We start from the raw sequence: 13,709 nt of genomic DNA on the forward strand, positions 1-13,709 counted from the left end.
CCGGGGCGGACACGGGCCCCGCCCCGCCGCGTCACGGGCGCCCTGCGCGGGGCGGAAGRGAGCGCCGCCGGCTTCCCTAGGAAGCGCCGGCATGCTTCCGGTCACGTGGGGGCGAGCCGGCACCCGGGCGCCGAAGGTGCGCCGGGCTGCGCCGGGGGCGGAGCTTCCGGTGACCGCGCAAGGAGCGGGGCGGTTGCTAAGCAACTGCGGGGCGGGGCCTTCGGCGTTACACCAAGCGCCACATACCTTTGTTTTATTTATTTTATTTTATTTTATTTTATTTTATTTTATTTTATTTTACTTTATTTTATTTTACTTTATTTTATTTTACTTTATTTTATTTTACTTTATTTTATTTTATTTTACTTTATTTTATTTTACTTCTTTTTACTTTTTTATCTTATTTTACTTTATTTTGTCTTATTTTATCTTATTTTTTCTTATTTTATTTTATTTTCACGCTGCTTGGATTGACCCACTGGGCAAGAGAATCGGCTACTGGTTACTAAGCGTAAATCTTTGAACTTTAAAGCTGCCTTTCCTCAGTTCCATGGTGCCTTCTGTCTGAGAGAGCCTGAAAAAATCCGCTGGGAGGTTTAACTGCCTCCTCATCCAGCTCTCACAGTGTGAGGGGCCTCCTCTCGGAAACTTGTCCAGGACAGACAGGGGAGATCAGGGCTAGGGAGGAATAACCCCAGGCACCAGGACAGATTAGGGATTGACCTGCTGGAGAGCAGCTCCACGGAGAGGGACCTGGGAGTCCTGGTTGACACCAAGTTAACCATGAGTGAGCAGTGTGCCCTCGTGGCCAAGAAGGCCAATGGGATCCTGGCTGCATCAGGAGGAGTGTTGCCAGCAGGTCAAGGGAAGTGATCCTGCCCCTCTACTCAGCTCTGGTGAGGCCGCACCTGGAGTATTGGGGGCAGTTCTGGGCTCTCCAGTATAAGAGGGACGTGGAGCTTCTYGAGAGGGTCCAACAGAGAGCAACTAAGATGATTAAGGGACTGGGACATCTCTCGTATGCGCAGAGACTGAGTGAGCTGGGGCTGTTCAGCGTGGAGAAGGCTGAGAGGAATCTTACCAGTGACTACAAACACCTTCAGGTATCAAGAGGATGTGGCCAGACTCTTTTCAGTGATAGTCAGCAACAGTAGAAGAGGCAACAGTCACACAGTGAAGTGCAGGGAATTCTGTCCAAGCATGAGGAAGAACTTCTTCCCTGTGAGGGTGCCAGAGCCCTGGCACAGGCTGCCCAGGGAGGTTGTGGAGTCTCMTTCTCTGGAGRTCTCCAAACCCRCCTGGATGCCGCCCTGTGCCCCRTGCTCTGRGTGTCCCTGCTGGAGCAGGGGGTTGGACTGGGTGGTCTCTAGAGGTCCCTTCCAACCTCAACCGTTCTGGGATCCTGTGCCCCTGTGTGCCTCTTAAAGTTGTTAAAAATGCGYTGCCAGTCAGGAACSGAAACCAATTCTACCTGTGCACAGMAGCAGATCCAACCACAAGTTATCTGAGCAGTGTAAAAAATACATAACGTCAGTCACGATGAAAGCAGGCTCAGAAAACAGTTGTGTTCAAGCTCTGCAAGTAACAGTGGATGAATGGAGAGGAGGGAAGGAAGGAACACAAAGAAAACGATATTACAATCTAGCAGGAAAACAGAGATTTGGGGATAGTAGATAACATTATTTCATGTATATTATTACACTGCTTCCTTGTGCAGTTACATGTTTTTCAGCAGCAGGAACTCCCATTCTTTGCAGCTGTGTGTGCACACACACRTACACACAACACCCCTGCCTTGCGTGTGCAGGCAACTTACTGCCCGTGCTGCTTATTCTGTAAAGTGTAGTCAGTTCTTGTCACTTGTTGGCTGTTGCGTTGCCACGCTCTACAGTGGCCTTGGGGTGTTATGCTGAACTAAATAAACAGCCTAAGACTTTTCCACTTCTCTTTTGATGTGTCCCCCAACCATTACTCCTGCACTTAACTCCTCTTAAGATAGCCCTTGCATAGATGAAACAGAAGAAAGTCTGGAGCACAAATCAAGTAAGGGCAGAACCTGCTTTYTTAGCATTCCTTATCTTTTTCAGATGTGGCTTTCCATTTTCAGTATTAACCTCCTTCCTCCTGCCAAGCAGTCCTGCAGTYCCTCTCTGCACCTAGTGATGACTTACACTGGAAATATTCCAAACGTCTTATCAACCAGGAAGCATCAGACGGCTGGAGTCCCYTTCCATGCGCCTCTTCTCCCCCATAAAGGCCATTCACATTCTACTGGTATTTCATTAATACCTTATACGAATAGTAAGTTTCCACTTGCAGGCCTCTCCCGACGCTAGAAGCAGCGTCGCTCAGGCCAGTCGCCGTGAATTAACGGCCGTTTTCAGCACCTTTTTATTCGTTTTTTCGTCTCCTCCCGCCCGCCCGCACCCGGCACTGTGGTCCCGGCGAGCGCGGCCGCGGCGCCAGGCGGGGCGGGATTAACTGCCCCCGYCCCGCGCCGCGAGGAGAGCGCGCGGGGCAACGGAACAAACGGGCGCGAAACGGGACGGGGCGGGAAAACGCTCCYCGGGAGCGCTTCCCGCCCGGCGTGACGTCACTGCTCAACGTCACTCTCCTGCGCGGTTGTGGGAAGGCGGAAGGGGGTCGGCGGCGGAACAAGATGGCGGCGCGGGGCCGGGGCCGGGGCCGAGGTCGGGGGGGCGGCGGCGGCGGCGGCGGCGGCGGCGAGGAGCGGGATCGGGATCGGGATCCGGGCGCGGGGCGGCCCGATGCGGAGCTGCTCCTGCTGCACCCGGAGCTGCTCTCGGAGGAGTTCCTGCTGCTCACGCTGGAGCAGGTGCGCCGGGAGCCGCCGTGCGGCCGGCGGAGGGGAAGGGGCGGGGAGGCGAGGCCCGGCGGGACCCCGGCCCGGCCGGTTCCCTGCAYGGTCCTTCGCGCTGGGCCCGCTGCCGTGTGGGACTTTCTGTCTTCTATTTCCTCCGCTGGGAAACGCCCCCTTCCCCCATCACCGTTATGGTTCCCTCTCTCCYGGTGTTCCTGTAGTTCTCAGCCCTTATACCGCATTTAAGGGGCTCCCCAGAAGCGCTCACCTCTTTCCTCCTTTCTCTCCCCCCTACCCCACGCCCCCCAAAAAGTCACTTCTATAAGCAGGACCTTGGTTTGAAAGAAGCCTGCAGCACCTCAGGGTTTTGCAGAGGGGCCTTGGTTGAGCGCCACCAGTTTGGTGCCTGTACCAGTAATTTACAGAGTCACCGAAAGGCTGAGGTTGGAAGGGACCTAATGCTAGGACTTGGTAAAGGGTTGGACCTCAGGTCGTTCACCCAGGTTGGGCACTTTGCATGCAGTGTGTTGACAGTGTTTACATTCAGTGAAGTTGGCCATGTGAAGTTGAGCTGGTTTGTTAAGGCAGGTTTGTGTTCAGCTGGTGAATCCAAGGAAATGTAACCTGCATGACTTATCAAGCTAATATTTAGGTGGACACGATGGAAATATGTGAGTTTGCAACCAGCTTTGGAGCACACCTTGTTTCAGTCGATGTGAAGTGCTTGCTGCTGCCGCATTTGCTGCACAGAACAGATGGCAGCCTCTGCTTTCGTGTTAGCTCACGGAGTTTTGGCATACTCTGGCACACGTAGTTTAGATCCAGAGAAGGATACAGGTATCAGGCTCATTCCAGCAGCCGTGAAGTAGCAGCAAAGACTTGGATCTGTTTTCCGTGACTTCTAGTGCGCAGTATGCTGGTTTTTTTTTCTCTCTCTTTTTTTTTTCTTCTTTTTATAAATTTGGCAGCAGATACCAAAAGAGTTTTGGTTTTACAGCCTTGTGTATGGTTAGAAAAGTGAAATAGTTACTAGAAATCTGTTTTAGGTCCATTACAACCGCTCAYGCTTTGGGGACTGAGGAAGCAGTCTCTGCGTCTGGAAGCTGGAACTGCAGCATGCTCTGGTTTAGTAGTGTGGTGGAGGGCTCCACACTGTTGGATTCAGGTTGATGTGTTTAAGAGTGCCCTAAAACATCCCTCAACAGCAATATCTGTGTAATAAAGTGTTTGTTTGTTTGTTAACTGCTTTTATTGGGCATAAACTGCAGGTTTTTGTTAGTGGGACGCTGGATAAGTGACCAGTGCAGGTCGAGGCTGCGAGCTGCCCTGTACCAGCCACAGCTGAACTCAGCCACTGTGAAAGGCAGTAGGAGCCACTGCCAAGGCTCCAGGCAGTCAGAGGGGCTAGTGGTGCCTCTGCCCAGACGTATTCAAGGGAGGGCATCAGCCACCAGGAGCAGGACACAATGGGATGCACAGAAGACAACACATGAGCCTGTCTCTGAAGGGATGCCTTGGGAGATACCCGAAATGCATGGCATATGTGGAAGGTGATATTTCTGGGGCCACAGTTGGACATGCACTCTTGGAAGACGCTCCTTGTGGAGAAGGATGTGTCTCCTTGGGGCTGTGGCCTCCAGAACACCCACGCTGGGACAGGGACACCCCTGAAGGGACTGGGGCCTGTGGGTGCTCATGCYGGAACAGAGGCAGATAGAAGAGTAAGAAGCAGGGAGCAGTGGAGGAAAGTGAGCAGCAGGAAGAATCTATGTAACAACCACTTGGCAAAACSTTTTGTCTGCCCTTTTTCAGCCTCAGCTTCAGTGAAGCACCCACCTCTCCTTCTCCCTTCCTATTTTTAGCTGCCCTTTTTTCTGTCACACTTTACACTCAGTGCCTCCCAGTTCCTTGCTGAAGTGCAGGCCGCACGGATGTGCCGTGGTTTCTTCCTCCTTGTCTCTGCCCATGTGCTCAGGTGTGTCCTTCTGTGCCACCCGCCCCAGCAGCTGCTGCTCTCTGTATGTGTTTGACCAGAGGTGCCACGTGCTCTCCGGCTGATCCTTTGCTCAGAGGATTGTGGGATTCAGAGCCAGTTGGACGCAGCAGYGCCTGGTACAGGACAGTTGGTCGTGTCCTCCTGTGCAGGTTATCCCTGTGGCCTCTGCTACCATAACTGTGATATATGCCCTGTATGCTCCTTGAGAGTGGCTTTGGAGAAATTAAATTATGCCATTAATCTGCTTAGGCTTTCAGTTATGTAATAGTAGTAACTGTCTTTTTCCCCCCCTTCCCTGCAGAAGAATATACCTGTTGAAAACGATGTAAAGAGGGACAAGGATGGACTCACGGATCTCTATGTTCAACATGCTATACCACTGCCCCAGCGGGACTTACCAAAAAACAGATGGGGAAAAATGATGGAAAAGAAGAGACAGCAAAATAACTTGAAAAGTGAAAATAAAAGGTAATTCAGCTTTTGGTGGAACAGATCTGGGGTATTTAGGAAAACTTAATGCTTAATTCCATGATAATTAAAAACTTGTACAGTTATTGGCCGTATTACCATTAAGTGAGAATACTGTTCAGATTTTCCCTGTTAAAGCATCACAWTCTGCTACTACAGTGATAGGAAACGAATAAAATTTGGATAACAAAAAAAAAAAACTTTTCCTTTGAGTTGTCTTGCTTGCTCGTAGTGTTTTAATGCTTCTTATCATGAATACTTTTAAGACACTGAAAATTACAAAGAAAAAAAACTTTGCRGTGTTGCATTATAATTGTTAGATGATGGGCATCCTAATATTGCTTGAGAAAAACAGCAGTACTATGTACCAGGCTAGAGCTAGTGTAGCTTATGGATAATACAGACTTGAAAGTATATGCTGCACATACTTCTTTGGAAGCTTTATGTGTCCAGGTCAAATCCAGTATCTCTTTCACATAAGCCTTCTCTCTCATGTTTAAAACTGCTGAGTTTGTGAAGCAAAGTGTTCCTCAGAACTTAGTTTTACTGAGTCTCTTCCTAATCTTCTCACCCAAGCATGACTGACCTTGAAATCTCATGTGCAGCAGCAACTTTCTGGCACAGCCTGTTCTGAGCTCCAGCAGCAGATGCTAAAGGATGGGTGATCAGAGTGTCCTTGTGTACACCATTGCAACTTAATAATTTTATGAGTGTATTCTTGTTCTACTGAAATTTCTAGCCTGGAAAGAGCTAAACAAATTCTGGCAAGCAGCTGTTTAGCGAAGGCAAGGGCACTGAATTGTCTYATTATGTTAGGATTTTTTTCACCATCTGCATATACAGAGTAATTATGACTTTTTAAGTGCACTTCTATGTACAGTTTCCTATTTCAAGATAAAAGCATGAGGTAGTTGCTCAAATAACAGGACATGACTGATTCGCTGAAATAACTGCAAAAGTGATATTTTTTTTGTCGGAGAAACAAAGATGCCAAACAAGAATGTCTGAGAAGAATGTTTGACTCTACCTTTCTAGGTGGGAGAATGGCTTCACCCTGGGTTTATGTAGGAGTTAACTAGCTTGGTATGCTAGAACTCAGTCACAGCCAAACCATTTTAGCAGATGCTGAGTAAATGGTAAGTAGAAGTGGATATATTAGGCTACCACTCTTCTTTACTAATTACTCTTGGCATTTAATATCTAGCATGCCAGGCTGCTGGTACACAGTTTAAGATTTTCCAGTAGGTACTGTGTTTGCTTCTATTACGTCTTTTACACTTGGTGAACATGGTGGCAAACTCCTTTCCAGAAATGTATTTTACATTTTATATTTGCTGCTGGTATTGCCAGCTCCAGAGAATCGGGAGTAATTGGGTAAGGCAGCCTAGAGAATTCGGTAAGAGAATTTTATCACTTATAGGAAGTAAAAGTTGTGCAGAGAAAACTTCAGTTAAAATATATTCATGGAGAGATTCAAACAGCACAACTGGGCATTCTTGTTTTTTATATACAGATATTTAGAGAGAGACACACACATAGTGAGACTGTAAGAGATGTGCAAGTCAAAATCTGCAAGTAAGCATGCTGTTAATATAGTTCTGAAGGTGAATAAGTTGCTTCACCATGTGTATGGTAGGACTTCTGTGAGGAGTTTCCTGTGGAAAGCCCACATCTCCAAAGGGCCCTGGAGCTGACGTGGGGCTTGTGCAGAATTCGGTAGGGCCTGTTTGCCTACCTGTAGTGGTTGCAGATATGAGGTATAACCTTTCTTGTTTTTTTTCCCTGTTGGAATTTATAACTTTGTGTTGAATAATGTATTTAGTTTTTACTGCTTTTGATTGATTGCATGTCCTTGGAGAGTTTCTGAACTAGAAGAGCATGTTGGTTTTGTCCAAGAAAGTGAGCAATAAGTACCAACTTTCATTTAAGTGTTCATATGTATATTTGTTCATATGTATAAGTGTTCATATGTACACCCTTTAATGTAATGATTGTGTTGAGCACTGCTGCTCTTCAATGAGATCTCGTCTGTGCCTGCACTTAGAAGCTACTCATATTTCATAGGAGCTCTCCTAGAAATCGCAGCTAGTGTAGTCATAAACCAAAGCTGTGTCCTGACGAACAAAGATCTCTATCACTTCTGAGAACCTAATGAATGAAGAAAATAGAACTAATAATAATAAATATATATATATATATACAATGTGGTGTACATTATTGTGAAGAGGCAGTAAAATAGAAGCAAACTAGAAAAAGAGCTGAGCTGTTACTCTGTGAGCCCTTAAATTGTTGTTCCTTTCACTTTTTTCAAGAACTTCTCCTTTTGGTGTAAATTATCCAGCAGATGTGTAATTCCTGGTCTTGATAGCTGCTGATAATTTTCACATATTAATCTAATGCTTTTCCAGGTCAGACAAATGCAGTTTACRTTTGCAGTTTCTTCTAAAGTCTGTCGAGATATCACCTAGTGCTGATAGATGCATTTGTTAATTTGKAATGAGTGCATTTAATGGTTGAGAAAATAGTTTAGTGCTTATTTCTATGTTTAATAAGTGAGATGTTTAGAACGTGTGTACTGAAAACTGACGTTTCTATACATTAATGGTTTATCCCAAATAGTATCATTCCTTAAGTTAAATCTGCACGTTGCAGTGACTTTTTGTGCCATTCTTGAGCTCTAGGTTTTTAGCACACTCTAGAGCAATTGGAGATCTGTGAAAACGTCCTAATTTGTCTTTCTCCCTTTTTTTATTTTGTAACATCTCCAGTGATACAACTCACAGTCTTTGATTGTGAAGCTTTAGTTGTCTACGTAAAATGTTACCTTTCCCATTTTTTTTGTTTGTTTGTTCATTTTGTTTTGGAAGCAATTTCTATTGTATAAATTCTTTCAACTCTTCTACACTTAAGGACAGTATTGAAATATTTTYACTTGAGGGAAGATTAAGTTAATTTTCACTACTCGGGTCTCAGGTAGGCTGTTTCTGGATCATCCAGCTTATGTTTTGACAGTTTTACAATTTGTATTTTCAGTGTTACAGCAGTGGAAGGCTTGAGAAAACGGCCGCTCATTGTGTTTGACGGCAGCTCAACGAGCACCAGCATAAAAGTGAAGAAGACCGAGAACGGAGCYGCCGACCGCCTCAAGCCTCCCCCAGGCGGGAGCACCACCAACACCGTTAGGAGATTATCCGGTCCTTCAAACGCCTCCACGTACATTTCAGCTTCTAGTTTATCAGAGGACACTAAGCTGGAACCTGGGAATAACGAGGCTAAGCAGAACAGTATTTCAAAGACTGATAGCAATGTGTTGGCTAGCTTGAAGGTGTATCCTTTGTCCTCAGTAGCTGGAACTACAGTTGTGAAGTTAAAGCGAGCTGTTCCAAAAGAAGAATCTGACTTGGGGGTATGTATGCTCGTTTTTTTGTTTGTTTTGCAGCTTATTTTTAATGAAATTTGGTGCAGCCAAAAGTAAATACTTGTAATAGTTTCCRAGATTAATTTATGCTAGAGTAATAATGGAGTCTTTATATAGAAACAGGCAAAAGAGGAGCTGTTTTGAAAGAGATTAGAATTAAAAAAGATAAGTGCTTTGTACTTGTTCATGGGAAACTCCTGCATGAGAGAGGCAGCTAGACTGAAAATCTGTATGTTTTCTAAAATGAGTAAGTAATAAAGATGGTTCTGGTATCAATGTTAAACTAAGCCCAAATAAAAACCTCATTGTGTAGGTATGCAAGAAGGCAGACAGCACAGAAGAGTGTGTGTAGACTTAGTGAGAAGATAAGTGGGAGTTGTAGAATAGGGAAGAAAAAATCCCCCAATAACAGCAAGTATTTGCAATAGTCTCAGTTGAATGGCTGAACAGGACAAGCTTGCATTTGTCAAAGCGAAGGAGATGTTAACAGGAACTGAAGCAGCTGATGCTAAGAGTGGTAGAAGATATTCTTAGAGTGAAAAAAAAAGCCATTTGTTTTAAATTTTGCAAGCTGGGGACGAGGACTGTGTGTGGAAAGGCAGAGAGCTGCCCAGATTGAGCGTTTGAATCAGAACAACAACAAACCAGGACACGTGCTCCTTTTGGGCCTTRGTGATCTTAATCAGGTAGCTGGGCATCTGTGAGGAGATGAAAGACATGCTGAGATCTTAAGCAGAAGGAACCTGTTCTCAAGTAGGAAGGCTGATCACGGAGCTGTTAAACATGATGAAAATAGCTATTTAGCTTTCTGCCAGTTAGATTCAGCTGCAAACAAAGTATAGATAAAGGAGAGACCTCTGCCACACATGGGCTAAACTGATGTACTGAAGCCTTGAGAAAGGAACTTAGAGCTGAGTTGTGACCTTTGGAGGAAATAAGTTTGTAAGGACAGGTAATGGTGCTAACACTGTTGCAAGCYGAGGAGGAAAATGCAGCAATGGTCCTGAGCTTTAAGAAACGTGTGATTTGTGTTTACGTGCTTGTCAGGGCAGAGCCAAATCACGGGCCATCTCCTCATTGAGACCTGCTGTAAGGTAGAGRTAAACTTTATTGTGTTCCTTCATGATGTAAATGCATTCTGAATTAATACAGGAGTTGCTTCACATGTACATGGAAATATAGGGATTCTTTGGAATACTTTTCTCAAAGGAAGAAATGGAAGTATCTGTTCTCAGTAGAACTAAAGGGGAGTTCTAGATCTGGTATGCAATTGCATTAACTGAAATTTTCTTAGGACACCAGACCTAACTTCAGTTGATCCGTTGATATTGCCTCACGCAGTGCTTTCCATTTATCTCTCAAATCCTTTCATGAAAGAATGCAGAGGATATCCTTGCTGCACAGACTGGGAGTTCCTTCAGACTTGTAATAAAAATAAGCACCTAATCACCACAAGCACCTAATGCATGTCTGAAAGCCCTAACATCCTTCACAAAAAACATGGCTGAGACTCTGAATCAAGTTCAACTTGGAGAGGTGCTTCCTAATATAAATATCACTATTTAATACTTAAAACTTTTCTAAATATTTGAAAGATCAAGAGCTTGTGAAACTTGATTAACGTGAGGCTGAGGCACAGCGCTTTTTTATACTTCATTTAAGTGACCCCGTGGTCTTTAGGTCCAACTCTTTAAACCTTTCAGTGGTTGAGATCCATTGGAAAGCTGCAGATATACCTAACATACTCTCAGGATTTTATGTTGGTATCATTCAATATCCACAACACGTTTCCCAAGCCATTGTTTGAGAATGTGCTGTAAACTTGTATTCCTCTCTTTACTTTGCATGTCAGATTAAAGCTCTAATTTTCATTTTTTTTCTTAGTTTAGATAGTGGAAGGTAGAAGGTAGTTGTTTCACCACTTCAGTTTCCAGTTTGAATTTAGACTTGATGTAGTTTTTTTGAATATGCCTTCATGTGAGGCTTAAGGAGTTGTTTAGCATTTTTATRTGGGTCATTACAAAGGAAAACCTACTTTTCCTTTCTAACATGTTTGCTACTTGGCAAAGGAAAATTGGATTCCTGATACTGTTCTTTTCCTCTTAAGTATTTTGAGAAAGCAGCTTGAAATCTTTTATAAGTCTGAATTTTGAAAATCTCATATGTATCTGCTTCTATGCTGCATGATTTTCCTAGTGAAAAGTACTTTTATGTAGCTAATTCTAGAAGAAAAGGGGATAAAAGTACTTGATTTGCAGGCAATTAAATTMATTTGCTTTTAATTCCCTCCCCTCTAGAGGAGCGCTGATATTTTGGCTTTCTCCACCAGGTGGCAATAGAAAGCCACTACTGTAGTAGCTGAGGCCATCAGTAGTCAATACTAGAYTTGCATGTTGTCGTAAACTACAACCTTCAAGTTGAGGTAATAARCCTAACAGTAGTTGTGTATTTTCTTCTATTCTAGAATGACCTAAAGCCTACAGAAGCAAAGAAGAAAATCCAGCACGTTACATGGCCATGAAGTAGCAAATGGTGCTCAAAACATAAATACTGCTTCCATATTTTTTGATCAGATAAGTCATATTCGAACCGTTTAGTTCACTTATTTTTAGACTTTACAGGGATTGATTCAGATTGCCGTGGAGTTTTAACAAGTTTAAAATTTTCCTATGGTAAAGCTGACGTCATTATCACCGGTCACCTTAAGAGTGTCTGCTATTGTTCACTGAGTGCTTCATTCCCCCTTTAAAAGGTGGTAGTATTACAGTATACTAAACGCCTTTGTTTTCAGTTCTCAAGTTTGTTATAGTTCATCTCCTGCATGTCCCTACAAATCATGCATCTAATATGAATTTTTTTTTATTTGTTTTCGGCAAGCTTCAATTTTGATCCACTTTTGGTTAAATAGTTAAAATTGTTACTAAACTCATGAAGTTTCTTGGCTTCATAAAGGTAATTAATTTAGATGAAGAGAYTGGCCATTCTGCTGACCAGATAACCTGAGGCAATTTTCTTTTTTTTCYTTTTTGTTACGCAGAACAGAGGCGTAGAATTTACAGGCAGATTGGGTTGGTAATAAGAGATGAACTATGTAACAGCTCTGCTTCAAATTGAAGTTGCTCTTATTGTCATACGAAATGCACAGGCGCATTTCGTGGTGGTGGAAGCTTCGTGGTGGAAGCTTGTTACTAGGCTGTCTGTGAGGGGTCTTTGAGAGGAAGTGATGAATGGATTAGTGCCACGCTCTTTTATATACACAGAGGCAGATTCTGGACATAGGTTAAATGTGCCAGTATGCCTGGGTAGCATATTTGMTCGCTTTCCTGGTTACAATCATGCTCATAAAATATGAGAGGAACATGTGGAATGCAGGTGAGGGCTACCTGGAAGCTGGAGAGGAAGAGGAATATTGATGTACGGAGTTGGACTCTTAAATAAATAAATAAGTCTTTATCTTCTCTTCCTGTGATTATTGGAGGTAGACATTGATTTTTCTGTATGGATTTCCGTGGGGTAATTGTTAGTGCCATATGCAGCAGGAATCCAATTGAGTCGATGGAAAAAAAAAATCTTATTAATTTGTTGTGGCTAAGAATGAAGCCAGTACAGATCCATTTAAGATGGATGAGGTAAAACATAATGCTTCCAGATTTGCTTTAAAAATTACTTCTGAGTGAACTTCAGATTTGCAGAAATCCTGGTGTTTGCTTAGTTAACCCACTAAGAGATGCTGTCAGTAGTGACCTGAAAGCTTGTTTACATTTTAAATATTTAGCATTGGAAGCAAAATCTGTAGCGTAACCATTACTGACAGAAACTCTCCATTCACTGTTACGACGTAAAAGGCACTTCTGGAATGCTGTAAAACRGTTAGAATGTGTGTTTGGACATGTCATGTGCTGTTTCCCTTTTACTAAACACTTGTGCAGGTTTTGTACTCGAGTACAGCAAACTTTAACGTAATGTACATTTTGTATGTAAAGAGTTGTCTTTTAAGTAGCCTTATCCTATTTAAATAAACAAAAGTAAAAGCAATCAAAGTAGTGCTGGTTTCTTCTTTAGTGTCATTAAGCATCTTCATTTTGCACACTTTTATACAGTTGTAAGTCAGTGAACTTGAAGTGGCTAGAACTTAAGGAAAGCCTCAGGAATTAACTTTGGAATCTTATCAGCAATTAAGAGTTATATGATGTGCTCATCCTTGCACTGTTGTAACCATCAGGATTTCTAGTTTGGGGTGGCTTTTTTGGCTGTAGTCTCTGCAGTATTTCACGGTAGTTGTAGTTGGTAGAAGTGTGTACGTTGGTGGCTTTCAAAGCATGGCCTGGTGCCATCAGCCCACCGTAGTGGCCTTGTTTTCAGGCCTGTTGTGACTTACCCCCCTGCCAGCATTGGTGCAGGATGCGGGCAGGATCAAGCCATGCTCTCCTGACTGCTTTTCACTGCTCTCTCATGTTTGTAGAAACCCTTCCTGTCGCAGCAAAGGACCAGAGCAGAGCTGAAAAGTGCCCGGGAATGCCCAGGACCCTTGAGGAGAGGAGCTCTGAGCTCACCTGCCTTTGGAGGTCTGGGAATAAGAGGGTGTTGACGCCTGTACTGCAGCCTTCAGCCCAGAACAGAGCCACCAAGGGACAGGATTCTGTCATCTAGTGGGGTTAGATGAGGAAGGTGGGCACTTCAGAAACATCTGGCAGCCAAATTCTTCTGATGGTGCCCAACAGACCAAACCTRGTTTCATGGAACTATGTAGAGCTTGCTGGATTGACAGGGGAGGAAAGGGCTGTGATCACTTCAGGCTGAGTACTAGAGAGAGAAATTTGGGAGTGATGGCAGGAAAAGATGGCAAAATTTCCTTACCTACACACACAGTAAGTGCATTCCTGGTTCTTATGTCCACGTGGGAGGTGTGGTGAGCCTGCTCGCCTCCTTACCTGGGTACAAATCAGTTCCCCCTGGAAAGTGCATGGGGATCAGGCAGTGCCAAGGTCTCCGAAGTCCTTGTTTTG

The 13,709-nt window shown here is 44.1% G+C and overlaps 1 protein-coding gene across 1 annotated transcript; it reads left to right on the top strand.

Annotated features, from left to right (window-relative positions):
• Positions 1-2,707: 2,707 nt before the first annotated feature.
• On the top strand, positions 2,708-12,700 carry CUNH2orf49 (chromosome unknown C2orf49 homolog; the record flags this gene model as incomplete). The annotated part of the gene is made up of 4 exons (XM_026034481.1): positions 2,708-2,836; positions 5,119-5,285; positions 8,319-8,691; positions 11,168-12,700. Coding segments are annotated over 4 exons (726 nt in total), but the record flags the coding sequence as incomplete, so codon positions are not given.
• Positions 12,701-13,709: the final 1,009 nt, after the last annotated feature.

Source organism: Nothoprocta perdicaria, unplaced genomic scaffold (assembly GCF_003342845.1).
Source record: "Nothoprocta perdicaria isolate Ctin4 unplaced genomic scaffold, notPer1 scaffold_144, whole genome shotgun sequence".
NCBI lineage: Eukaryota > Metazoa > Chordata > Aves > Tinamiformes > Tinamidae > Nothoprocta > Nothoprocta perdicaria.